The sequence below is a fragment of the Fundulus heteroclitus genome, unplaced genomic scaffold (genome assembly GCF_011125445.2).
Source record: "Fundulus heteroclitus isolate FHET01 unplaced genomic scaffold, MU-UCD_Fhet_4.1 scaffold_49, whole genome shotgun sequence".
Taxonomy (NCBI): Eukaryota; Metazoa; Chordata; class Actinopteri; order Cyprinodontiformes; family Fundulidae; genus Fundulus; species Fundulus heteroclitus.
Window position 1 is genome coordinate 55,417 of NW_023396912.1, and position 26,093 is coordinate 81,509.

Here is a 26,093-nt window from a genome sequence, read left to right on the forward strand (position 1 = left end):
TTGTAGTGTCCACATAATTTGAAATACTCCCTGCATGAATCATAATAAAACTATTTACATGCATAAATCAAGCGGAGCAATATGACGAAAGCTGATTGCTCCACTTGTGAAAGTAAAATCTGTTGAGCTCTCCTTGGTATTAAGACATCAATTCCTATTGACACATTGCTAGACAGGACACTGGAAAAAAAAGTGTTTCATACACAGGCTGAAATAAATGGTTTAAAAGTATTGTTAATTTATATAGTGAAAGAAGTGAAATTATTTATATTTCACCTCCTTTTTTCATATTTCATCTCTTTATTTTTAATAGATTGACTGTCATTGTCAGAACAGTTTTAAACACACAGAGAAGGGTTTGGCATTCTTTTGAATAAAGTGAAATAGAATGAAGACGTTGGCTTCATCTCTGTTCTTTAATCAGCTCAAAAGTTACCACATACCTCTCATAATAATGAGCTGAGGGTGCAACACCAGAAGGTCAGCAGGAACTCTGAAAACACGTTCCCTCCACATTCTTCCATCACCAATGTCCTCCAGCAGCACTAATGCTGCCATCATTCCACAAATGCATGCAACACAATCATCACACCTTTCTCTCCTTGGAGGAGAGCGCTCTGTGCCAAAGTCAAAGCCCGCTTTATCTATAATTCCTCTCCCAATGTGATTGTCACACTTGTTAAAGCCCCCTGCAGCTTAGAAACACAGATGCAAATATCTTTAACAAACAGAAGCAAATCAAAGTCAGACTACAACAACAGGACAGAATGTTGCAGATTTTTGCTAGAAGAAAAAAGTGGACCAAGGAACTGGGACCAAACCAACCAAACTAAACAAATCCAGCATCAGAAAAGTGACATAAACAGACTTGAAATGCACTTTATTAATGTCAGGTGATCACTAATCGCTATACGGAGCCCCTCTGGTGACACGGGCAGAATAAGTTGTGGCCAAGACTTACTAAGTTGTGGCCACGACTTAACATCTTAAAAAAAAATTCTGCCCATGTCACCAGAGGGGCTCCGTATCGCTACACTAAAGTCTGAGAAAATTATATCCGTTTAATCTCTGTTCAGACACACATATGTCCATTGAAAATAAAAATAGATTTTAAAAAAACAAATTCAGATTTTTTCCCCTCATTTGTTTCAACAAAGTATCTAGAAGAATAGCTTTTAGAACCTGTATGAGTTCTCATGTGAATTTTTAACCAGCTTTTCAGTCGCAAAACTCTTTCCACAGGTCACACATCAGAAGGGCTTCTCACATTTGTGAGATCTCATGTGACGTACCAAGTAATTTTTTTATAAAACCTTTTTCACAGGCTTCTCACCTGAGTGAGTTTTTATGTGTTTTTTTAAATCTCTTGCACGTCTAAAACCTTTTCCACATGTAACACATGAGAAAGGCTTCTCACTTGTGTGAATTCTCATGTGAATTTTTAAATTGCTTTTGTTTCTAAACCCTTTACCACAACTCACACAGGTGAAAGGCTTCTCACCTGTGTGAATTGTCATGTGACTTGCCAAATAGTGTTTCCGTTGAAAACTTTTCCCACATGTATCGCATGAGAAAGGCTTCTCACCTGTGTGAATTAGCATGTGATCTTTTAAGAAGTCTTTACGTATAAAGCCTTTTCCACATGTAACACACATGAAAGGCTTCTCCCCTGTGTGTATTCTCATGTGAATTTTTAAATAGCTTTTGTTTATACATCCTTTTCCACAACTAACACAGTTCAAAGGCTTCTCATCTGTGTGAATTGGCATGTGATCTTTTAAGAGGCTTTTATGTATAAAGCGTTTTCCACATGTAACACACATGAAAGGCTTCTCACCTGTGTGTATTCTCATGTGAATTTTTAAATAGCTTTTGTTTCTAAACCCTTTTCCACAACTCACACAGGTGAAAGGCTTCTCACCTGTGTGAATTGTCATGTGACTTGCCAAATACTGTTTCCGTTGAAAACTTTTCCCACATGTATCGCATGAGAAAGGCTTCTCACTTGTGTGAATTAGCATGTGATTTTTTAAGAGGCCTTGACGTATAAAGCCTTTTCCACATGTAACACACATGAAAGGCTTCTCCCCTGTGTGTATTCTCATGTGAATTTTTAAATAGCTTTTGTTTATACATCCTTTTCCACAACTAACACAGTTCAAAGGCTTCTCATCTGTGTGAGTTGTCATGTGACTTGCCAAACACTGTTTCCGTGGAAAACTTTTTCCACATGTCTCACATGAGAAAGGCTTCTCACCTGTGTGAATTCTCATGTGAATTTTTAAGTAGCCTTTACGTCTAAAGCCTTTTCCACATGTAACACAAATGAAAGGCTTCTCACCTGTGTGAGTTATCATGTGATATGCCAAATCACGTTTTGTTCTAAAACCTTTTCCACAGGTCACACATGAGAAAGGCTTCACACCTGTGTGAGTCATCGTGTGAATTTTGAAATGGCTTTCATCCCTAAACCCTTTTCCACAACTCACACAGGTGAAAGGCTTCTCACCTGTGTGAGTCATCGTGTGAATTTTTAAATGGCTTTTATTTCTAAACCCTTTTCCACAACTCACACAGGTGAAAGGCTTCTCACCTGTGTGAGTTGTCGTGTGCATTTTTAAATGGCTTTTATCTCTAAACCCTTTTCCACAACTCACACAGGTAAAAGGCTTCTCACCTGTGTGAGTTATCATGTGACTTGCCAAACTCTGTTTCAGTGGAAAACTTTTTCCACATTTCTCACATGAGAAATATTTCTCATCTGTGTGAATTCTCATGTGAATTTTTAAGTAGCCTTTATCTCTAAAGCCTTTTCCACATGTAACACACGTGAAAGGCTTCTCACCTGTGTGAATTGTCATGTGAATATTTAAGTACCCTTTATTTCTAAAGCCTTTTCCACATGTAACACAGGTGAAAGGCTTCTCACCTGTGTGAGTTATCATGTGCGTTTTTAAATGGCTTTTATCTCTAAACCCTTTTCCACAACTCACACAACTGAAAGGCTTCTCACCTGTATGAGTTGTCATGTGCTTTTTCAAACACTGTTTCCTTGAAAAACTTTTTCCGCATGTCTCACATGTGAAAGCCTTCTCACCTGTATGAATTCTCATGTGAGATCTTAAAGAGCTTCTATCACCAAAACTTTTTCCACAGTTCTCACATGAGAAAGGCTTCTCACCTGTATGAGTTCTTATGTGAATTTTCAAACGGCTTTTTTTGGGGAACTTTTTTCCACAGCTCAGACATGAGAAAGGCTTCTTGGGCTCGTCTGTTCTCATCTTATTAACATGACTTTTTTTAGAAAGGTTTTTACTACCAATTTTACAAGAATATAAATTTTGGTCAGGCTGTGGTTTTGAAATGTCAGCAGTGTCTTTTGGATGTTTCTCAATGTGCTTCTGCTCTTCTCTCCTTTTTCCTGTTTGCTCATTGTTTCCTTCCTGATCTTGGTTCTTAACTTCTGAGGGGCCCTGAGAGATGAGTTTGTTCCTTCTTTGTTCTTCTTCACTGCGGACTCTTTGCACGTTAGAAGAAATCGTTAAAATGTTATCAGTCTCCCGTTTCAGCACAAGTTGCTTTTCAGCCAGACAGGTGTAGAGTTGCCTCTCTTCTTCTACAAACTGTTGATGTTCTTGTTCCTTTTTCTCCTCTTTTGTCTGCCCAGGTTCTGGTTCCTTCTCATCTAAAGTGGAGTTTCCCTCCTGGTTGCTGAGCTCAGTTTGAACTCCATCATCTTTACAGAGAATTTTTTCAGGATCTGAAAAAAAAAGAGAAAAGCTCATAGATGTGCGTTAAAGAATCCACTGTTCATTTTAGTCACTTGAAGAGAAAGTGTTGCAGGAGAAAGCTGGAATCAATAAATGTGAATCAATGTATATAACAACTCTGTCCTATCGGACCATTTTTTGTAACCTTTGAGTTTAATTTAACTGAGTTCTCCACTCCCAAAATAACGTTTCATTAAGTAGATCGGATAATGCTGTATCAAACGTTAAAGAGTCTGTCCCCCTTTTAATATCATCAGTATTGCAAAACTACCCTGCAGATAGCAGTAATGTTCTTTCTTCCCATTCACAAATAGATGTCTTTGTTAACAGTGTGACTTCCTCATTGTGTTCTGCATTGGACAATGTAGCTCCCTTAAAAAAGAAGGTGATTATTCACAGGAAGCTGGCTACCTGGTTTAATTCATAGCTGCATTCTTTGGAGCACAATGTTAGGAAATTGGAGAGAAAATGGTGATCTACACACCAAGAGGAATCCTACCTAATCTGGAAAACAGTCTATTGTTGTATAAAAAGACCCTGTGCCAAGCTAGAGCACCATAATTTTCATCATTAATTGAGAATAAAAATAATCCTAGGACCGAGGATCCGAGACACAGGACCGAGACAGGGGGCCGGACACGGAGCCCTCCAAACGTCCATATCCACACACCCCAACCCTCCCACCCGTAGATGTAATCCCTCCCCAACACTAACATTCTAACAATTTACCATACATACAACAATGGACATCCAGGCTGGGTTAGTCCCCACTCGCCCCCTTCCCTCCCCCCAGTAGCAGATTGCCAACCGAAAAGAGCATCTGCCATGAAATGTTAATGTCCATGCCCCCCTACCAGCTCAACAGGCCCCGAGGCCCCCCAGCACACCAGAGGCCCGTGCAGGGGCAGACACCCGGGTGTGCGCCGGCCCAGACCCCAAGCGGCATAACCCCCGGAACCTGAACCCCCGTCTGGTCCTCCGCCCGAGGGCAGCACACCCCAGGCCCCCAGACCCACCCAGCGGCAGCACAGCTACCAGGACAGTAACCCACGTCCGTCACCGCGGAACCCCCCCAAGAGCGCCGCAAGCGGCCGCTGTAGGCCACCCCTAGGCCTCCCAAGCCCCGCCCAGATGGGGGCAATAGACCCCGGGGGCAATAGACCCCGGGGTCAGACCCACCAGGTTCCCCACTCCAAGTGCCCCCAAAGCCCCAGGGACCCCCCTAGCCAGCCACTGTGCCCTGCAGGAAGCAACCCACCGCCCCCCATTCCACTAATTGATGGTGCTGATCAAAGGAGCCCAGAGAGATCGATCAGATGTGGATGCAGATGCTGTCTCAAGATTAATGTGATCCAACAAAAGATCTCTATACTGATTGGTACCGAGATTTTCCTTACTTTTCCAATTCATGAGAATAGTTTTCTTTGCGATACATAATGCAGTGAAAACCATGCAAACTATTTTTACCCAGCAAGCAAACTGGTGGGGAAGGTGAAATTTTACAACTCAGGCACTTTGATAAGTCCTTAAATATCTCTGCCCAGAATCTCTGGACAGGTGTGCATAAGTCCAGGAGGCATCCTGACCAGATGCCCGAGCCACCTCAACTGGCTCCTCTGGACGTGGAGGAGCAGCGGCTCTACTCTGAGTCCTCCCCGGATGACTGAGCTCCTCACCCTATCTCTAAGGGAGAGCCCAGACACACTACGGAGAAAACTCATTTGTATCCGGGATCTCGTTCTTTCGGTCACGACCCAAAGCTCGTGACCATAGATGAGGGTAGGAACGTAGATCGACCGGTAAATCGAGAGCTTCGCCTTTTGGCTCAGCTCTCTCTTCACCACAACGGATCGGTACAGCGCCCGCTTCACAGCAGACGCTGCACCAATCCGCCTGTCGATCTCCCGCTCCATCTTCCCCTCATTCGTGAACAAGACCCCAAGATACTTGAACTCCTCCACTAGAAGCTGGCTCTTGGGACTTTCCTTTTTTAAAAAGCTTATAGTTAGAGTGGCTCATGTTACCCTGAGCTACCTCTATAGGTTTGCTGCTATAGGCTTAGGCTGCTGGAGGACATCAGGGTCTATTGTTCTTCAATTTTGCATGACAGTTGTCATTACAGCTTTTAACTTTTTGTTCTCTCTCTTTTTTCTTCATAGTAGGTACACCTGGTCTGGCGTTCTGTTAACTGTGACATCATCCAGAGAAGACGGCTCACCCGCTACTACCATCTAATGTAGAACAGATTACTAGATCAATGTGAGCTTCTGTGCTTTTTGTCTCTCTTGTTGTGTCTCTGCTCTGTCTTCTGTAACCCCAGTCGGTCGAGGCAGATGACCGTTCATACTGAGCCCGGTTCTGGTTCTGCTGGAGGTTTTCCTTCCCGTTAATTGTGAGGTTTTTTCCCACTGTCGCTTCATGCTTGCTCAGTATGAGGGATTGCTGCAAAGCCTTGGACAATGCAGACGACTCTCACTGTGGTTCTACGGTTCCCCAGGAGTGAATGCTGCTTGTCGGGACTTTGATGCAATCAACTGGTTTCCTTTTATAGGAAATTTTTGACCAATCTGTATTCTGATTGATATATATACATAAATATAAATAAAATTGAATTGAAATTGAATTGACCTTGCAATCAGCAAACAGTGGATCTCATACACAGACATCGTGTCTCCAGGCCCCTGTGCCCGAGAGGATTCCCATAACAGTTTATAAACGATTTACAGGTACCATTTTACACTCAGAGAGTGACATGGAAGGCCATTATATTTGTCAAATTCCTAATGTTTAAGACCTTAATTTTATAACCATTAATATTTATTGCTACAACACAGTAAATGAAAATAAAGACTTAAAGTAAAAGCCAAAATTCCTACTGCTTACCTGATCTTTGGAGGTGGTTTTAATATCACTTTTAATAATTAAAGGGATAGATGGCCAGCTGGAACTTGTTCCAATTCTAAATTCTAAAGCAAAGCAAATTAGTCCTGATGACCAAGAATTTAGCGAGAGTCCTTTTACAGTAAAATAAGACTCTAAGTGCCTTTAGAACAATAAATAACCTGGAACAAATGGTTTGCTGTCTTATAAGTCACTGGATCTTGCTCCATTCTTATTGAAGGTTTATAATTAAAGTATTATTAAGAGAACTTTGTCTCCCACCTTAACTCAAGGACTGATTATTCTTATTCCCAAACCAAAAATGGATCTGTTAGTTTTTGACAATCGTCTAATTAGTCTACTGAATAACGATTACAAAATCCTGGCCACAACTTTTGCTAAGCGATTAAAGTTAGTTCTGGATGACAAGATTGAAGAAACGCAGTCAGGCTTTTTAAGAAATAGACATCTGAGATAACATTAGTCGACATATTAGACTGCCCAGATGTGATAAACAATCAAAGCTTTATCCTTTTCCTGGACTTTTACAAAGGACTCGATTCAACTGAACACAACTTGAACTACTCCTGATCTCCATCAACACAGAGCTGAATAATGTGGGGGGAATAAATGTGCTAGAGCTATTTCTGGCAGCTCTGATTGGTTGATGGATCATTGTGTGTGAATTTTAGCAGCTCTTCTTTGTTCTGATGAGCTTCTTTGATCAAGAAGCAGAAAGAAGGAAAGCCGTTGGTGAAGCAGCTCTTTCTGTCGGATAGCGAGTTCAGCATGGAGCCAAACAACTTTCCTCTGATCAGTAAAACCTTAGTAGCTTAGCTGCTGTTTCCTACCTATTCGCTGTAAGATTATCAGGGGGATCCGGCTGAAATCCAGCAGTCTGCGCTCATCCTCCATCTCTTCCTCCGGCTCCACCAAGACTTCTTTCAACTCCGTCAATCTTTCTTCAGCAGCACTTTCTGCTCGTTGCTAATCTCTCTCTGGGGCTCAACCCAACACCTTTTCACCACAGACATTCACACGTCAGGATGGACGTCAGCACGTGCGCTATCGGGACGTGTCAGCGCCGCGGCCATCTTGGAAGGGTCTCTCATTCACCCACACTGCATTTATTTGTACTGAGGAAGCTGTTCGCTATGGAGGACCAAGTCTTCCATATTTAAAAATAAATACAGAAATAAATAAATACTCAATAAACAAATAAGCATAAAATTATTTGCCACCAAATTAATAAATGTAGGTAGAAATTAAATTATACAGTGAGAAATAAATGTATATATCTCTTTTAATTAGCTTCTTTATTTATTCGCCTTTGTAATAATTACCTTATTTATTTATTGTCCGTTATAATCTTCAACTTTATTTATTAATTACTTATTTTTTCAAGTATTTATTTATGTGCATGTTATATTATTTTTGTCTGTTTAATTCTTCCTTCGTATTTTCTTTAACCCTATATATTTCTGTGATGCTATTTATTTCTGCCTGTCCTTTTTACATTTCTGTATGCATTTCTGCCTCATTATGCAAATGAGGAGGGCTGTGTCTTAAGGGCTCAACTTCTTCCCATTGGTTGGTTAGCATTTTTACTGCATCGGTCGAATCTACATGGCTTTCCCCCGCACTAAAGCATTGTCTAGTAATGTCAAACTCAGTAGGCAGACGTTCAGTGTCAGACCTCTTAAGGGAAGCTGCTAATAGACTGGAAGAATTAGAACGCTGTACGTTTGGGATCTGAAATGTTTTTCTGTGGTTTCAGATTCGGCTTTTCCAGATCAATAACTCATCGGCGGATGATTTATTCTACAAAACAGACACCTCTCTGCAACCACAGCAAGGCAGACAGTGAGCTACAACCGTAGTTTCCTCAAAACGAGTCTCCCAACGCGCTGCGAAGATTACATTGGACCCTATGCAGAGCTCGCTTGATAAGAAAATATTGTAGTTGATTATAAAAAGCACAATATGAATTATCAGATTCACATCCAGGCAATAAAAAAACACTACAGATTATCATTATTCTATCCATGTCTATCCATTTATTAATTTGGTGGCAATTAATTGTATGCTTATTTATTTATTGAGCATTTATTTATTTCTGTATTTATTTTTAAATATGGAAGACTTGGTCCTCCATACACAAATGTACACCAACAATAACTTCTTCATATTTCTGCGTACTGTTCATGCACACATGCATACTCACAGTTTTATAAAGGCCTGGAAAAGTGTTCTTTAAAAAAATAAAACTCATGATCAGAACTAATCTCAGTCCAGAATGGTGATCTTCACCTCATGTGATCTACTATCAGAGGTTATCGTCAGTTATTGCAACCTTAAACTGCAGAAAATCCGGTCAAAATTGCTCCCACTGCGTTTACTCCCATCTGCTCCTAAGTTAGCCTAGAGCAGGAGAGATCCATCCAATATGGCGGAGACACTAGAAGCGCTCCAGCACGTAATGAGACTTCTACGAATATAACATCTATGCATGAAGTGTCTATTATTTAATCTGGTATGCTCTAAACTAAGCATTGATACATCTGTGTCCTCTTTCCCTTTCCTCATCTATCTACCTTACCATTGAATTCTACGAAATATTGTTCCTTTTCTCTCTTCTTCCCATTATTTTTACAACCTTTACTTCAGTCTTTGTTACTTAATACTGTTACACCCGGATTGTGACAGAGGACATGGCCCTAAAGCCAACTGGTAGACCTCTCAAATATCCAGTGGCCTAGGGTCTCCCAATTAAAAGTACCCAAGTAGGTCTGGCTTAAAATTATTAAACAAAAATATTAAACAGAAATAGTATACAAAATATACTTTATTTATACATTTTAAAATATTAAAAATAGACTATTATTTTAATTTAAAACCCAATAAAGCACAGGAACCCAGGACAATGCTAGAATCAATCTGGGATTTAAACACAAAGAACTGCAACCCAAATTAGTAGTAATGCAAAATAACATAAAATAATGTTAGATAAAAGAACAGAAAATCTCACATTGCGTTAACCCAGTCCTATAAAGCTGTGCCCAATCAGCCAATTCATAAAATATAAAGAAATCTGCACTATTGTTTTGGTTCTGTAGTTGTTGTACCACAACTCTGGCTCTAAAGGACGACCTGTTACCCAATTAACCCAGAGTAACCCATAACAGTACTCCGTAAGCATAACAAAGCTTCTAGTCAGAGTGGCTCATGTTACCCTGAGCTACCTCTATAGTTATGCTGCTATAGGCTTAGGCTGCTGGAGGACATCGGGGTGTATTTCTCTCTCTCTACTTAGTTCTACTGTTCTCCAGTTTTGCATTGCATTACATTGAAATGACTGTTGTCATTTCTGCTTTAACTTTCTGTTCTCTCTCTTTTTTCTTCATAGTAGGTACACCTGGTCTGGCGTTCTGTTAACTGTGACATCATCCAGAGAAGACGGCTCACCCGCTACTACCATCTAATGTAGAACAGATTACTAGATCAATGTGTGCTTCTGTGCTTTTTGTCTCTCTTGTTGTGTCTCTGCTCTGTCTTCTGTAACCCCAGTGGGTCGAGGCAGATGACCGTTCACACTGAGCCTGGTTCTGGTTCTGCTGGAGGATTTCCTTCCCGTTAATGGGGAGTTTTTCTTTCCACTGTCGCTTCATGCTTGCTCAGTATGAGGGATTGCTGCAAAGCCATGGACAATGCAGACGACTCTCCCTGTAGCTCTACGCTCTTCCAGGAGTGAATGCTGCTTGTCGGGACTTTGATGCAATCAACTGGTTTCCTTATATAGGACATTTTTGACCAATCTGTATAATCTGACCCAATCTGTATAATATGATTGATTTTGACTTTGTAAAGTGCCTCGAGATGACAAGCTTCATGAATTGGTGCTATATACATAAAACTGAATTGAATAAATCTTCCTCAAACTCTAGGGTCACTTCTGGAGTACCACAGCGTTCAGTCCTTGGACCAATTCTCTTTACTATATATATATATATATATATATATATATATATATATATATATATATATATATATATATATATATAGGGGAGTGGTGGCCTAGAGTTTAGAGCAGCGCGCTTGCACTCAGAGAAGGATGCAAGTACCCGGTTCGATCCCCAGCGCTGCACATGGCAGCCCACTGCTCCCCAAGGTTGATGGGTTAAAAGCAGAGAACACATTTTGTTGCTTGTACTTGTGACAGTGCAATGACATAAAAATTGAATTCTATTCTATATGCTTTCAATTATCAGACAGCATGGGATTAATTTCCACTGATGACACTCAGCTATATTTATCCATAAATCCTGATGAATTCAATCAGTTACTTCGACTGCAGTCATTCTTGATGACATCAAAAGCTGGATGACTTTAAATTTCCTGCACTTAAATTCTGACAAGACAGAAGTTGTAATCTTTGGGCCAGAGTCTTCAAAAAATAAACTTCTTAATTAATCACTTAATCTGGATGGCATTAACTTGGCCTCTGGTAATAAAGTAAAAAATCTTGGTGTTGTTTTCGACCAAGTCTAATGATTTCTACTGTTTTCCAGTTTTGCATTGTATTACTGATAGAATTATTCTTACTATTTATCTTATATACTATGTACATTGCATTTATCATATATATTTACTCTTTACTACTAAGACGTTTTAAGGTTTTAGATATTAAAGTGTATTTCATGTGGCTGATCTCTCTCATCTTTGCAGAAGGCCTGCAGAAAGCAGAGAACTATGTTGTGACTATAAAAAGTGTTTTTATGAACTCTATTCAGCCATCTGGAGTGCTTACGGATAACTGAACTGTGTGAACTGTTTGGTTTTATCTTGAAGGTCACAGTTGTTTTACTTCTCCCTACCCCTTATCTTGACAATGCCTAATAAAAAGAAAGGAGCGGACGGAGTGCTTTACAGCGAGTTTGGAGGTCTGTATTAAGCATCTCAGCTCCTCTACCTTGCAAGATAATTTGAAAACCAAACCTCATTGTTGTCTCTCCTTCTTGTATTGTTAATGAATGTTTTGGGTGTTTGAACCTGAAATTTTTGACCAATCTGTATAATATGATTGATTTGACTTTGTAAAGTGCCTCGAGATGACATGTTTCATGAATTGGCACTATATAAATAAAATTGAATTAAATTGAATTGAACAGTAATACCCTGAACTGACAGACTCCTGGAGACGTGTTTAAATGCTCCAGAGAAACTGAGAGTTGGGTTATCCTAGTAAGCTATACAGTTCTTGCTAGACTAATAAAGATTTACATTAAATGCTTTGAGTATATTATTAGCTGTAAAATGGGTGTCTTTCTGACTACATGGTGCACATTTAGCATAATTAACAACTTTTTATGAAAACAGGCTTCTTCTCAGGGCACGTTACACATAGAGACGACCCACAGCCACTGAAACATCGAGCCACTTCATTTTCTATTCCTATACCTCTTTAGCCCACGAGCCCCCTTTCATTACTAACACACTTGTAACTGACTAAGTGAGACCAACACACACTTAGCATATCTCCAGATCTTCATCTGAGACTCCTCTACAAAAGTAGAGACTGCAGACCTCATTCGTGACTTTATTTTAAAAGGTAGGCCATGCATTTCCAGGCCTGACGGTGGAGGGCTGCAGCCAGGTGTATCTCACCTGAGGCGGTCCAGATGCTGCAGGCTAAGCTGCTAATGTTGTCAGTAGCACTGGTGCATTAGCCTTAAAATTACACAGCTATTAAAAAGCCTTGTTTCCTTGTTGGAAAACTGGCATATATGGGCATGAAATAAAAGAAGACGGAGTGTGCGTCTTTCATGTTTACATGCATCTTTCTTTAAATGCACACAAGCTTATACATGCATGTTGACATCTATGGCTAAAGAGATAGTAAAATGGTAACTAGATGGATGAATACATGACATTGCACTCAGGAGAAGCACTACTTTGATGTTTTTGAAAAACAGTCATCCAGGTCATGATCATTTCAAAAAAGTTTAAAAACACAAAACAACTAGACTTTTTCCTGAAGTTTGAAGACGTTTCGCTTCCCATCCAGAACATTTTCTCAATTCAAATGTCAGCAACATATGCAAAAACATCGTCATCCCATATGTTGCTGGAGTCTCTGAAAAACCTTAAGAAGATTTTCTCTAAACACAAAAACGGGGACCGGAGGGTGTGTTCCAACTACAGAGGAATCACACTCCTACTCCCAGAATTCTGACACTACTAGAACTCCCACTGGCAGTCAATTTCACAGGTGACATTCTGACCAATGGAATGCAGGATTAGCGATGACGTCATTAAGTATAATGGTTCTAGTGGGCTTAATAAGCCCACTATGGAAATGTATACCTAAAAATGAGGTCCAAAACATATTTTTACCACGTCCAGCAATTGCTTAAATTATTCATAATATGCCAAAAAAAAAACAAAAAACGTTTGCAACAAAAGTTTATAATTAAAATGTTTATTTATTTACATAAATTCGGAAAATGCAATGTGGCAATAATAGATTAGACAATAGATAAAACGAAATAACATTACACACTATGTTACAAGAAATGACATAACTATTTACACTTGAAAACAATGAATGGTTCTAAACTGTAATGAACACATTGAAAATCTAAATATTTAATACAGTGGAACTACACAAAACGATGTATTTATAAGATTAGAAAACAGAACAAACACATTTTTTGCATGTCACAACGACATCCCCGTACATTTCCCACACACCACCTTTGTGCAATTGTGACAGGCATCATGGTAGCAGTTTTTTGTACAGTGTTGACGCATCTGACACTTTTTTTTTTTGCCTAAAGAAGGGCAGCTCCTTTATTTGAGCAAAGGTAAAAGTAACAATATTTTTGTTTTTTAATTTATTTAAAAAAACAATATGGAAATAAAGGACATACAGATACAGGAAAAGTCAGCTGGCATGAATAATGTAAGACTCATGTAAAAAAAGTTATTACAGTTCAAAATCTGAAAACCCTCAAAATGACTGCCTTGGGAGTTCTAGTGTTACGCCTCCCTGGTAAGGTCTATTTAGGGGTTCTTGAAAGGAGGGTCCGTCAGATAGTCGAATCTTGGATTCAGGAAGAGCAGTGTGGTTTTGGTCCTGGCCGTGGAACACTGGACCAGCTCTATACCCTCAGCAGGATTCTGGAGGGGGCATGGGAGTTTGCCCAACCAGTCTACATGTGCTTTGTGGATCTGGAGAAGGCATTCGACCGTGTCCCCCGAGGGATCCTGTGGGGGGTACTCCAGGAGTATGCAGTACCGGGCCCTTTAATAAGGGCTGTCAGGTCTCTGTACGACCGGTGTCAGAGTCTGGTCCGCATTGCCGGCAGTAAGTCGGACTCGTTTCCGGTGAGAGTTGGACTCCGCCAAGGTTGCCCTTTGTCACCGATTCTGTTCATAACTTTTATGGACAGAATTTCTAGGCGCAGCCAAGGTGTTGAGGGGATCCGTTTTGGTGGCCTTAGGATTGCGTCTCTGCTATTTGCGGATGACGTGGTCCTATTGGCTTCATCAGGGCGTGATCTACAGCTCTCATTGGAGCGGTTCGCAGCCGACTGCGAAGCGTCAGGATGAAAATCAGTGCCTCCAAATCCGAGACCATGGTCTTGAACCGCAAAAGGGTAGAGTGCCTTCTCCGGGTTGGGGAGGATGTCCTGCCCCTAGTGGAGGAGTTCAAGTATCTGGGGGTCTTGTTCACGAATGAGGGGAAGATGGAGCGGGAGATCGACAGGCGGATTGGTGCAGCGTCTGCTGTGAAGCGGGCGCTGTACCGATCCGTTGTGGTGAAGAGAGAGCTGAGCCAAAAGGCGAAGCTCTCGATTTACCGGTCGATCTACGTTCCTACCCTCATCTATGGTCACGAGCTTTGGGTCGTGACCGAAAGAACGAGATCCCGGATACAAGCGGCTGAAATGAGTTTTCTCCGTAGTGTGTCTGGGCTCTCCCTTAGAGATAGGGTGAGGAGCTCAGTCATCCGGGGAGGACTCAGAGTAGAGCCGCTGCTCCTCCACGTCCAGAGGAGCCAGTTGAGGTGGCTCGGGCATCTGGTCAGGATGCCTCCTGGACGCCTCCCTGGTGAGGTGTTCCGGGCACGTCCCACCGGGAGGAGGCCCAGGGGGAGACCCAGGACACGCTGGAGGGACTATGTCTCTCTGCTGGGAACGCCTTGGGATTCCTCCTGAGGAGCTGGCCCAAGTGGCTGGGGAGAGGGACGTCTGGGCCTCCCTACTGAAGCTGCTACCCCCGCGACCCGACCCCGGATAAACGGAAGAAGACGGATGGATGGATGGATGGATGGATGGAGAATGGCTTTCGTAAACACAGACAATGTTATTAGTTTTGTGGTAAAAAAAAAAAAAAAGTTGATTTGGGTTGATTTACCCTACAAGTATAAGCTTAAGTCTTTGTATTAATGTACTTAGGTTTGGCCTTTTGTTTATACTTTTGGTAGTCTAGTTTTATTTGACTATACCATTAAGTATATTAAATATATTATATAAAAAAAACTTCAAGTACACTTGCTCATTTTAAGTATCTAATAAGTATACTTGTGATAAACTTGAATGAACTACTATTGGCTATTTGGCAAAATTTCAGTTTAGTTTCAGTTATTGCAGGAGAATAAAGGAATTATTTATGGACTTGTGTGATTGTGTCCATTTTAGGAATAATCACACCTTTTTCTCCTTGAAGCGCAGCTTTCTGTGCCATAGCCAATCGTTGCTTTTTGTATAATTTTTCACCCAAAATGGTTAAACCATCGCACTTGTCAAAGCCACACCCCTGCAGCTTAAAAACGCAGATGCAAATATAATTAACATACAGGCACAATAAGAAAGGACAGAACGGTGCAGTGATAGAGCATTCATTCATTTTATTGACAAAATGATTTCACAAGGCTTTTGTTAGAGGAAATAAAGCCAAACTGACCAGACTTTAAAATCCAAAACCAAAAAAATGACCATGAACATACTACTACTACTACTACTTTATTTATAAAGCACTTTAAAACAACATCAGCTGCAACAAAGTGCTGTACAGACAATAGGGCTTGGGATCCCCGTTGCATTGTGGGACGTGGCGGCCATGTTGACGGCTACGCGAGCGTTAACGTAACGTTGACATAACGTTGTTGAACGAAGAGACGTAGAAGTAGAATAGATAGAAAAAAGATTTTAAAAACCCGAAAAGGATCTGGAATTTACCGGGACACATTAAATAGAGAAGCCAGGGACCAGTATGTTGACAAAATCAGCATTATTAATAATTTGGTTCCATATGAAGTTCCAAACAGAGTGGAGCACCGACGACGGCTTGTTGCCACCGTTTTGCATATCGGACGTCTTCGGCTACCTTGTTTGTGGTGTGAGCGCCTAAACTTCATAAAAGTTCCAAAGCTATAAGTCCTTGGAGTCTCATGTGCAGTTCATGAATGGATGGGTTCAGGAGCTGCAGATCTTAAAGCCAGCAAACAGTGGAAACACAGTAATTCGCACAAAGGTAAGCTGTGCTCAGACGGGCTCTGGCACCTGCTAACCGTCAGTGCTAACAACCACTCACGCATGTAATGTACTTTTAACTAGCTGCCATGTGTTTCAAAGGTTAAGTTAGTAACGAAGAGGATGAAATGCTATATCAACCGTCTCTGGGCGCGCATTCATGCATTCATGTGATGTCGCGTTTGAAGGAAAAAAACAATGTAGGCTATAAAATAAAACCGTGCATCTTTAACTTACCAGAATGAAAATGCAGGGAACACACTCTCATTGACATCGGGATACTGTGGAAAGTAATGATCGGTCGTCTTAAAGCCGCGATCCAAGTGAGCCGACGACTCTTTGTTATCTCTGACACTTGTTCTCCGTGGTTGCGCCTCCAGGCAGGAAAGCGGTGGAAAGTTAACCCATTTTCTATGTTTTTCCCATGGCGATCATGTGTTGCGCTGTTACAGCCCACAATACAGCAACGGTTTACCATGGTTGAAATCAAGTTAAGGTGAAATTAATCAAATTAAAACACGGCTGAGAGAGGGAGTACAGTACGCGGTAGTCATAGGCAGTAGTCTGTGTAGCGGTGGCGGAGGCATTCAATATGGCGGCCACGCAAAGTAATACGTCATGACGCCCAAGCCCTATAATCAAACATTTAAAATAAAAAAAAACAAAATATAACAATACAATTATAAAATGGGATAAGATTAAAAGTCTAAATGCGTTAAAATCCAAGGAATAAAATGTGACTTGAGGCGAGTTTTAAAACTGGACAAAAAAGGGGATCTTCTAATATGGAACAACAAAGCCTTCCATAACTTGGTAGCAGCAACTCTAAAAGCTCTGTCTCCTCTGAACAGGAGCCCAAACCTGAAGCTGCAGGTGACCAGACACCAGAGGACGTCATTGGTCAGGTAGAGGACACCCTGCAGGCGTGTCCTCTACCTGACCAATGAGTCCTCTGGTGAGAAAGCTTCTTGGATAGGAAACAAAACGTCTTCAAACTTCAGAAAAAAAGTCCAGTTGTTTGTTTTTCACTTTTCTTTTGGAATGACCATGACCTGGATGACTGAGAATAGTCACCAGCATACTTCATTCAGCTAACTAGCCTCTTTTTCCTACTTACCAGAATCTAGATAAAGTGATGCAGAGACCCAGACATGAATGCAGGAAGCAAAAAACATTAATTTATGATACTGGGTACACCAACTTGTAACATGCAGACTTTGCATTGTTACCCAGGCATGACCATGCCATATGTATATGGTGTTGAAATTACAAAATTATTAGAACATTTAAAAAGCGTTTCATACTCTGCCTTCTATCATTCTCTCCTCTCTCTTTCACCCTTTCTTTCTTTTTCTCTTCTTGTTCTTCTTTTACTCTCCTACTTTCCCATTGTAGTGTCCACATAATTTGAAATACTCCCTCCATGGATCATAATAAAACTATTTACATGCATAAATCAGCAAAAGCTGACTGCTCCACTTGTGAAAGTAAAATCTGTTGAGCTCTCTTTGGTATTAAGACAACAATTCCTATTGACACATTGCCAGACATAACACTGGAAAAAAAAGTGTTTCATACACAGGGTAAAATAAATGATTTAAAAGTATTGTTAATTTATACAGTGAAAGAAATTAAATGATTTATATTTCACCTCTTTTTTTCATATTTCATCTCTTTATTTTTAATAGATTGACTGTCATTGTCAGAACAGTTTTAAACACACACAGAGAAGGGTTTGGCATTCTTTTGAATAAAGTGAAATAGAATGAAGACATTGGCTTCATCTCTGTTCTTTAATCAGCTCAAAAGTTACCACATACCTCTCATAATAATGAGCTGAGGGTGCAACACCAGAAGGTCAGCAGGAACTCTGAAAACACGTTCCCTCCACATTCTTCCATCACCAATGTCCTCCAGCAGCACTAATGCTGCCATCATTCCACAAATGCATGCAACACAATCATCACACCGTTCTCTCCTTGGAGGAGAGCGCTCTGTGCCAAAGTTAAAGCCCGCTTTATCTATAATTCCTCACTCAATGTGATTGTCACACTTGTTAAAGCCCCCTGCAGCTTAGAAACACAGATGCAAATATCTTTAACAAACAGAAGCAAATCAAAGTCAGACTACAACAACAGGACAGAATGTTGCAGTGGCTGAAAATGTGTTAATTTTATGAAAAAGATAATTTTACAAGATTTTTGCTAGAAGAAAAAAGTTGACCAAGGAACTGGGACCAAACCAACCAGACTAAAAAAATCCAGCATCAGAAAAGTGACATAAACAGACTTGAAATGCACTTTATCGATGTAAGGTGATCACTAATCGCTACACTAAAGTCTGAGGGCATTATATCCGTTTAATCTCTGTTCAGACACACATTTCTCCATTGAAAATAAAAATGGATTTTAAAATAGATTTCTACGAAACAAATTCTGATTTTTTTCCCCCTCATTTGTTTCAACAAAGCATCTAGAAGAATAGCTTTTATCACCTGTATGAGTTCTCATGTGAACTTTCAACCAGCTTTTTAGTCGCAAAACTCTTTCCACAGGTCACACATCAGAAGGGCTTTTCACATTTGTGAGTTCTCATGTGACGTACCAAGTAATTGTTTTTATAAAACCTTTTTCACAGGCTTCTCACGTGAGTGAGTTCTTGTGTGTTTTTTTAAATTTTTTTCACGTCCAAAACCTTTTCCACATGTAACACATGAGAAAGGCTTCTCACTTGTGTGAGTTATCATGTGAATTTTTAAATTAATTTTGTTTCTAAACCCTTTTCCACAACTCACACAGGTGAAAGGCTTCTCACCTGTGTGAATTGTCATGTGACTTGCCAAATAGTGTTTCCGTTGAAAACTTTTCCCACATGTCTCGCATGAGAAAGGCTTCTCACTTGTGTGAATTAGCATGTGATCTTTTAAGAAGTCTTTACGTATAAAGCCTTTTCCACATGTAACACACATAAAAGGCTTCTCCCCTGTGTGTATTCTCATGTGAATTTTTAAATAGCTTTTGTTTATACATCCTTTTCCACAACTAACACAGTTCAAAGGCTTCTCATCTGTGTGAGTTGTCATGTGACTTGCCAAACACTGTTTCCGTGGAAAACTTTTTCCACATGTCTCACATGAGAAAGGCTTCTCACCTGTGTGAATTCTCATGTGAATTTTTAAGTAGCCTTTATGTCTAAAACCTTTTCCACATGTAACACAAATGAAAGGCTTCTCACCTGTGTGAGTTATCATGTGATATGCCAAATCACGTTTTCTTCTAAAACCTTTTCCACAGGTCACACATGAGAAAGGCTTCACACCTGTGTGAGTCATCGTGTGAATTTTGAAATGGCTTTCATCCCTAAACCCTTTTCCACAACTCACACAGGTGAAAGGCTTCTCACCTGTGTGAGCTGTCATGTGCATTTTTAAATGGCTTTTATCTCTAAACCCTTTTCCACAACTCACACAGGTGAAAGGCTTCTCACCTGTGTGAGTCATCGTGTGAATTTTTAAATGGCTTTTATCTCTAAACCCTTTTCCACAACTCACACAGGTGAAAGGCTTCTCACCTGTGTGAGCTGTCATGTGCATTTTTAAATGGCTTTTATTTCTAAACCCTTTTCCACAACTCACACAGGTGAAAGGCTTCTCACCTGTGTGAGTTGTCGTGTGCATTTTTAAATGGCTTTTATTTCTAAACCCTTTTCCACAACTCACACAGGTGAAAGGCTTCTCACCTGTGTGAGTCATCGTGTGACTTGCTAAGCTCTGTTTCCATGGAAAACTTTTTCCACATTTCTCACATGAGAAAGGCTTCTCATCTGTGTGAACTTGCATGTGAATTTTTAAGTAGCCTTTATCTCTAAAGCCTTTTCCACATGTAACACACGTGAAAGGCTTCTCACCTGTGTGAGTTATCATGTGCGTTTTTAAATTGCTTTTATCTCTAAACCCTTTTCCACAACTCACACAACTGAAAGGCTTCTCACCTGTGTGAGTTGTCATGTGCTTTTTCAAACACTGTTTCCTTGAAAACCTTTTTCCACATGTCTCACATGTGAAAGGCTTCTCACCTGTATGAGTTCTCATGTGAGATCTTAAAGTGCTTCTATCACCAAAACTCTTTCCACAGTTCTCACATGAGAAAGCCTTCTCACCTGTATGAGTTCTCATGTGAGATCTTAAAGTGCTTCTATCACCAAAACTTTTTCCACAGTTCTCACATGAGAAAGGCTTCTCACCTGTATGAGTTCTTATGTGAATTTTCAAACGGCTTTTTTTGGGGAACTTTTTTCCACAGCTCAGACATGAGAAAGGCTTCTTGGGCTCGTCTGTTCTCATCTTATTAACATGACTTTTTTTAGACAGGTTTTTACTACCAATTTTACAAGAATTAATATTTTGGTCAGGTTGTGGTTTTAAAATGTCAGCAGTGTCTTTTGGATGTTTCTCATTTTGCTTCTGCTCTTCTCTCCTTTTTCCTGTTTGCTCATTGTTTCCTTCCTGATCTTGGTTCTCAACTTCTGAGGGGGCCTGAGAAATGAGTTTGTTCCTTCTTTGTTCTTCTTCACTGCGGACTCTTTGCACGTTAGAAGGAATCGTTAAAATGTTATCAGTCTCCCGTTTCAGCACAAGTTGCTTTTCAGCCAGACTGATGTAGAGTTGCCTCTCTTCTTCTACAAACTGTTGATGTTCTTGTTCCTTTTTCTCCTCTTTTGTCTGCCCAGGTTCTGGTTCCTTCTCATCTAAAGTGGAGTTTCCCTCCTGGTTGCTGAGCTCAGTTTGAACTCTATCATCTTTACAGAGAATTTTTTCAGGATCTGAAAAAAAAAAAGAAGAGAAAAGCTCATAGATGTGAATTAAAGAATCCACTGTTCATTTTAGTCACTTGAAGAGAAAGTGTTGCAGGTGGAAGCTAGTATCAATAAATGTGAATCAATGTATATAACAACTCGGTCCTACCTACCATTTTTTGTAACCTTTGAGTTTAATTTACCTGAGTTCTCCACTCCCAAAATAACGTTTCATTAAAGTAGATTGGATAATGCTGTATCAAACGTTAAAGACTCTGTCCCCCTTTTAATATCATCAGTATTGCAAAACTACCCTGCAGATAGCAGTAATGTTCTTTCTTCCCATTCACAAATCGATGTCTTTGTTAACAGTGTGACTTCCTCATTGTGTTCTGCATTAGACAATGTAGCTCCCTTACAAAAGAAGGTGATTATTCACAGGAAGCTGGCTCCCTGGTTTAATTCATAGCTGCATTCTTTGGAGCACAATGTTAGGAAATTGAAGAGAAAATGGTGATCTACACACCAAGAGGAATCCTACCTAATCTGGAAAACAGTCTATTGTTGTATAAAAAGACCCTGTGCCAAGCTAGAGCACCATAATTTTCATCATTAATTGAGAATAAAAATAATCCTAGGACCGAGGATCCGAGACACAGGACCGAGACAGGGGGCCGGACACGGAGCCCTCCAAACGTCCATATACACACACCCCAACCCCCCCACCCGTAGATGTAATCCCTCCCCAACACTAACATTCTAACAATTTACCATACAAACAACAATGGACATCCAGGCTGGGTTAGTCCCCACTCGCCCCCTTCCCTCCCCCCAGTAGCAGATTGCCAATCGAAAAGAGCATCTGCCATGAAATGTTAATGTCCAGGCCCCCCTACCAGCTCAACAGGCCCCGAGGCCCCCCAGCACACCAGAGGCCCGTGCAGGGGCAGACACCCGGGTGTGCGCCGGCCCAGACCCCAAGCGGCATAACCCCCGGAACCTGAACCCCCGTCTGGTCCTCCGCCCGAGGGCAGCACACCCCAGGCCCCCAGACCCACCCCAGACCCACCCAGCGGCAGCACAGCTACCAGGACAGTAACCCACGTCCGTCACCGCGGAACCCCCCCAAGAGCGCCGCAAGCGGCCGCTGTAGGCCACCCCTAGGCCTCCCAAGCCCCGCCCAGATGGGGGCAATAGACCCCGGGGGCAATAGACCCCGGGGTCAGACCCACCAGGTTCCCCACTCCAAGTGCCCCCAGAACCCCAGGGACCCCCCTAGCCAGCCACTGTGCCCTGCAGGAAGCAACCCACCGCCCACCATTCCACTAAGTGATGGTGCTGTTCAAAGGAGCCCAGAGAGATCGATCAGATGTGGATGCAGATGCTGTCTCATGATTAATGTGATCCAACAAAAGATCTCTATACTGATTGATACCGAGATTTTCTTTACTTTTCCAATTCATGAGAATAGTTTTCTTTGCGATACATAATGCAGTGAAAACCATGTAAACTATTTTTACCCAGCAAGCAAACTGGTGGGGAAGGTGAAATTTTACAACTCAGGCACTTTGATAAGTCCTTAAATATCTCTGCCCAGAATCTCTGGACAGGTGTGCATAAGTCCAGGAGGCATCCTGACCAGATGCCCGAGCCACCTCAACTGGCTCCTCTGGACGTGGAGGAGCAGCGGCTCTACTCTGAGTCCTCCCCGGATGACTGAGCTCCTCACCCTATCTCTAAGGGAGAGCCCAGACACACTACGGAGAAAATTAATTTCAGCCGCTTGTATCCGGGATCTCGTTCTTTCGGTCACGACCCAAAGCTCGTGACCATAGATGAGGGTAGGAACGTAGATCGACCGGTAAATCGAGAGCTTCGCCTTTTGGCTCAGCTCTCTCTTCACCACAACGGATCGGTACAGCGCCCGCTTCACAGCAGACGCTGCACCAATCCGCCTGTCGATCTCCCGCTCCATCTTCCCCTCATTCGTTAACAAGACCCCAAGATACTTGAACTCCTCCACTAGAAGCTGGCTCTTGGGACTTTCCTTTTTTAAAAAGCTTATAGTCAGAGTGGCTCATGTTACCCTGAGATACCTCTATAGTTATGCTGCTATAGGCTTAGGCTGCTGGAGGACATCAGGATCTATTGTTCTTCAATTTTGCATGACTGTTGTCATTTCTGCTTTAACTTTCTGTTCTCTCTCTCTTCATAGAAGGTACATCTGGTCTGACGTTCTGTTAACTGTGACATCATCCAGGGAAGACAGATCACCCGCTACTACCATCTAATGTAGAACAGATTACTGGATCAATGTGTGCTTCTGTGCTTTTTGTCTCTCTTGTTGTGTCTCTGTTCTGTCTTCTGTAACCCCAGTGGGTCGAGGCAGATGACCGTTCACACTGAGCCCGGTTCTGGTTGAGGTTCTCCTCCCTGTTAAAGGGGAGTTTTCCTCTCCACTGTCGCTTCATGCTTGCTCAGTATGAGGGATTGCTGCAAAGCCATCAACAATGCAGACGACTCTCCCTGTGGCTCTACGGTTCCCCAGGAGTGAATGCTGCTTGTCGGGACTTTGATGCAATCAACTGGTTCCCTTATATAGGACATTTTTGACCAATTTGTATTCTGATTGATATATATATATACATAAATATAAATAAAATTGAATTGAAAATTTAATTGACCTTGCAATCAGCAAACAGTGGATCTCATACACAGACATCGTGTCTCCAGGCCCCTGTGCCTGAGAGGATTCCCATAACAGTTTATAAACGATTTACCTGTACCATTTTACACTCAGAGAGTGACATGGAAGGCCATTATATTTGTCACATTCCTAATGTTTAAGACCTTAGTTTTATAACCATTAATATTTATTGCTACAACACTGTAAATGAAAATAAAGACTTAAAGTTAAAAGCCAAAATTCCTACTGCTTACCTGATCTTTGGAGGTGGTTTTAATATAACTTTTGATAATTAAAGGGATAGATGGCCAGCTGGAACTTGTTCCAATTCTAAATTCTAAAGCAAAGTAAATCAGTCCTGATGACCAAGAATTTAGCGAGAGTCCTTTTACAGTAAAATAAGACTCTAAGTGCCTTTAGAACAATAAATAACCTGGAACAAAAGGTTTGCTGTCTTATAAGTCACTGGATCTTGCTTAATTCTTATTGAAGGTTTATAATTAAAGTATTATTAAGAGAACTTTGTCTCCCACCTTAACTCAAGGACTGATTATTCTTATTCCCAAACCAAAAACGGATCTGTTAGTTTTTGACAATCGTCGTCTAATTAGTCTACTGAATAACGATTACAAAATCCTGGCCACACTTTTTGCTAAGCGATTAAAGTTAGTTCTGGATGACAAGATTGAAGAAACGCAGTCAGGCTTTTTAAGAAATAGACATCTGAGATAACATTAGTCGACATATTAGACTGCCCAGATGTGATAAACAATCAAAGCTTTATCCTTTTCCTGGACTTTTACAAAGGACTCGATTCAACTGAACACAACTTGAACTACTCCTGATCTCCATCAACACAGAGCTGAATAATGTGGGGGGAATAAATGTGCTAGAGCTATTTCTGGCAGCTCTGATTGGTTGATGGATCATTGTGTGTGAATTTTAGCAGCTCTTCTTTGTTCTGATGAGCTTCTTTGATCAAGAAGCAGAAAGAAGGAAAGCCGTTGGTGAAGCAGCTCTTTCTGTCGGATAGCGAGTTCAGCATGGAGCCAAACAACTTTCCTCTGATCAGTAAAACCTTAGTAGCTTAGCTGCTGTTTCCTACCTATTCGCTGTAAGATTATCAGGGGGATCCGGCTGAAATCCAGCAGTCTGCGCTCATCCTCCATCTCTTCCTCCGGCTCCACCAAGACTTCTTTCAACTCCGTCAATCTTTCTTCAGCAGCACTTTCTGCTCGTTGCTAATCTCTCTCTGGGGCTCAACCCAACACCTTTTCACCACAGACATTCACACGTCAGGAAGGACGTCAGCACGTGCGCTATCGGGACGTGTCAGCGCCGCGGCCATCTTGGAAGGGTCTCTCATTCACCCACACTGCATTTATTTGTACTGAGGAAGCTGTTCGCTATGGAGGACCAAGTCTTCCATATTTAAAAATAAATACAGAAATAAATAAATACTCAATAAATAAATAAGCATAAAATTATTTGCCACCAAATTAATAAATGTAGGTAGAAATTAAATTATACAGTGAGACATAAATGTATATATCTCTTTTAATTAGCTTCTTTATTTATTCGCCTTTGTAATAATTACCTTATTTATTTATTGTCCGTTATAATCTTCAACTTTATTTATTAATTACTTATTTTTTCAAGTATTCATTTATGCGCATGTTATATTATTTTTGTCTGTTTAATTCTTCCTTAGTATTTTTTTACCCTATATATTTCTGTGACAGGGACGTGCAGAGACCGTTGGAGGGGCAGGTGCTCAAAGTTAAAAGTGGGCACATGGGGCACGGATTTAAAACACGATACAGAAACATACCTTGCTATACATCCGGCTGAAATGTACCAACCCATACTATAAAGAATGTAACATGGAATCAAGGGCGTAGGTTTGATTTGAACTTTGATTTGAACTTTAACCCTAGGGACACTTCATTGCTCTGACATCATTGGTCCTACGCAGTATGCATGCTCCTATTTCTTTATGCTTGACTTGAGCGTCAGGGCGCGTTTCTTCTGTCTAAAGAGAAAAGCAGTATTTCTTACTACATTTATACAAATTTTATAAGCACGACACACACTAGATGCTTTTTGTTAATCTGGTAGCCTAGTGGTTAGAGCATTGATCTTGGGTCCCAGAGGTTCTGAGTTCAACTCCCACAGACTACCATTCTGGGTCCCTGAGCAAGACACTTAACCCCGATTGCTCCCCTGGCCCCGCACACTGGCAGCCCACTGCTCACCAAGGGGATGGGTAAAGATGCAGAAGTGAATTTCTCCATTGTGAGATCAATAAAGTTCTATTATTATTATAAATTATAAAGCAGCGCCCGATCTGATGAACGTTGAATTGAGACTTTTTTCCCACTTTGAAAAAGTTTGCAATTGAACTTACCAGCAACAGAGACCTATCAA

At 41.0% G+C, this 26,093-nt stretch overlaps 1 protein-coding gene across 1 annotated transcript in view; it reads right to left on the minus strand.

Moving 5' to 3' along the window:
- Positions 1-907: 907 nt before the first annotated feature.
- LOC118560830 (gastrula zinc finger protein XlCGF57.1-like) overlaps positions 908-26,093 on the minus strand; it is a 50,105-nt gene continuing 24,919 nt past the window's right edge. Inside the window, exons 3-5 of the mRNA XM_036132355.1 lie at positions 19,757-19,924; positions 1,734-1,921; positions 908-922 (exon numbers count right to left, since the gene is read on the minus strand). Of these exons, the coding sequence (XP_035988248.1) occupies positions 908-922; positions 1,734-1,921; positions 19,757-19,924 (371 nt within the window). The remainder of the gene's footprint in view (positions 923-1,733; positions 1,922-19,756; positions 19,925-26,093) is intronic.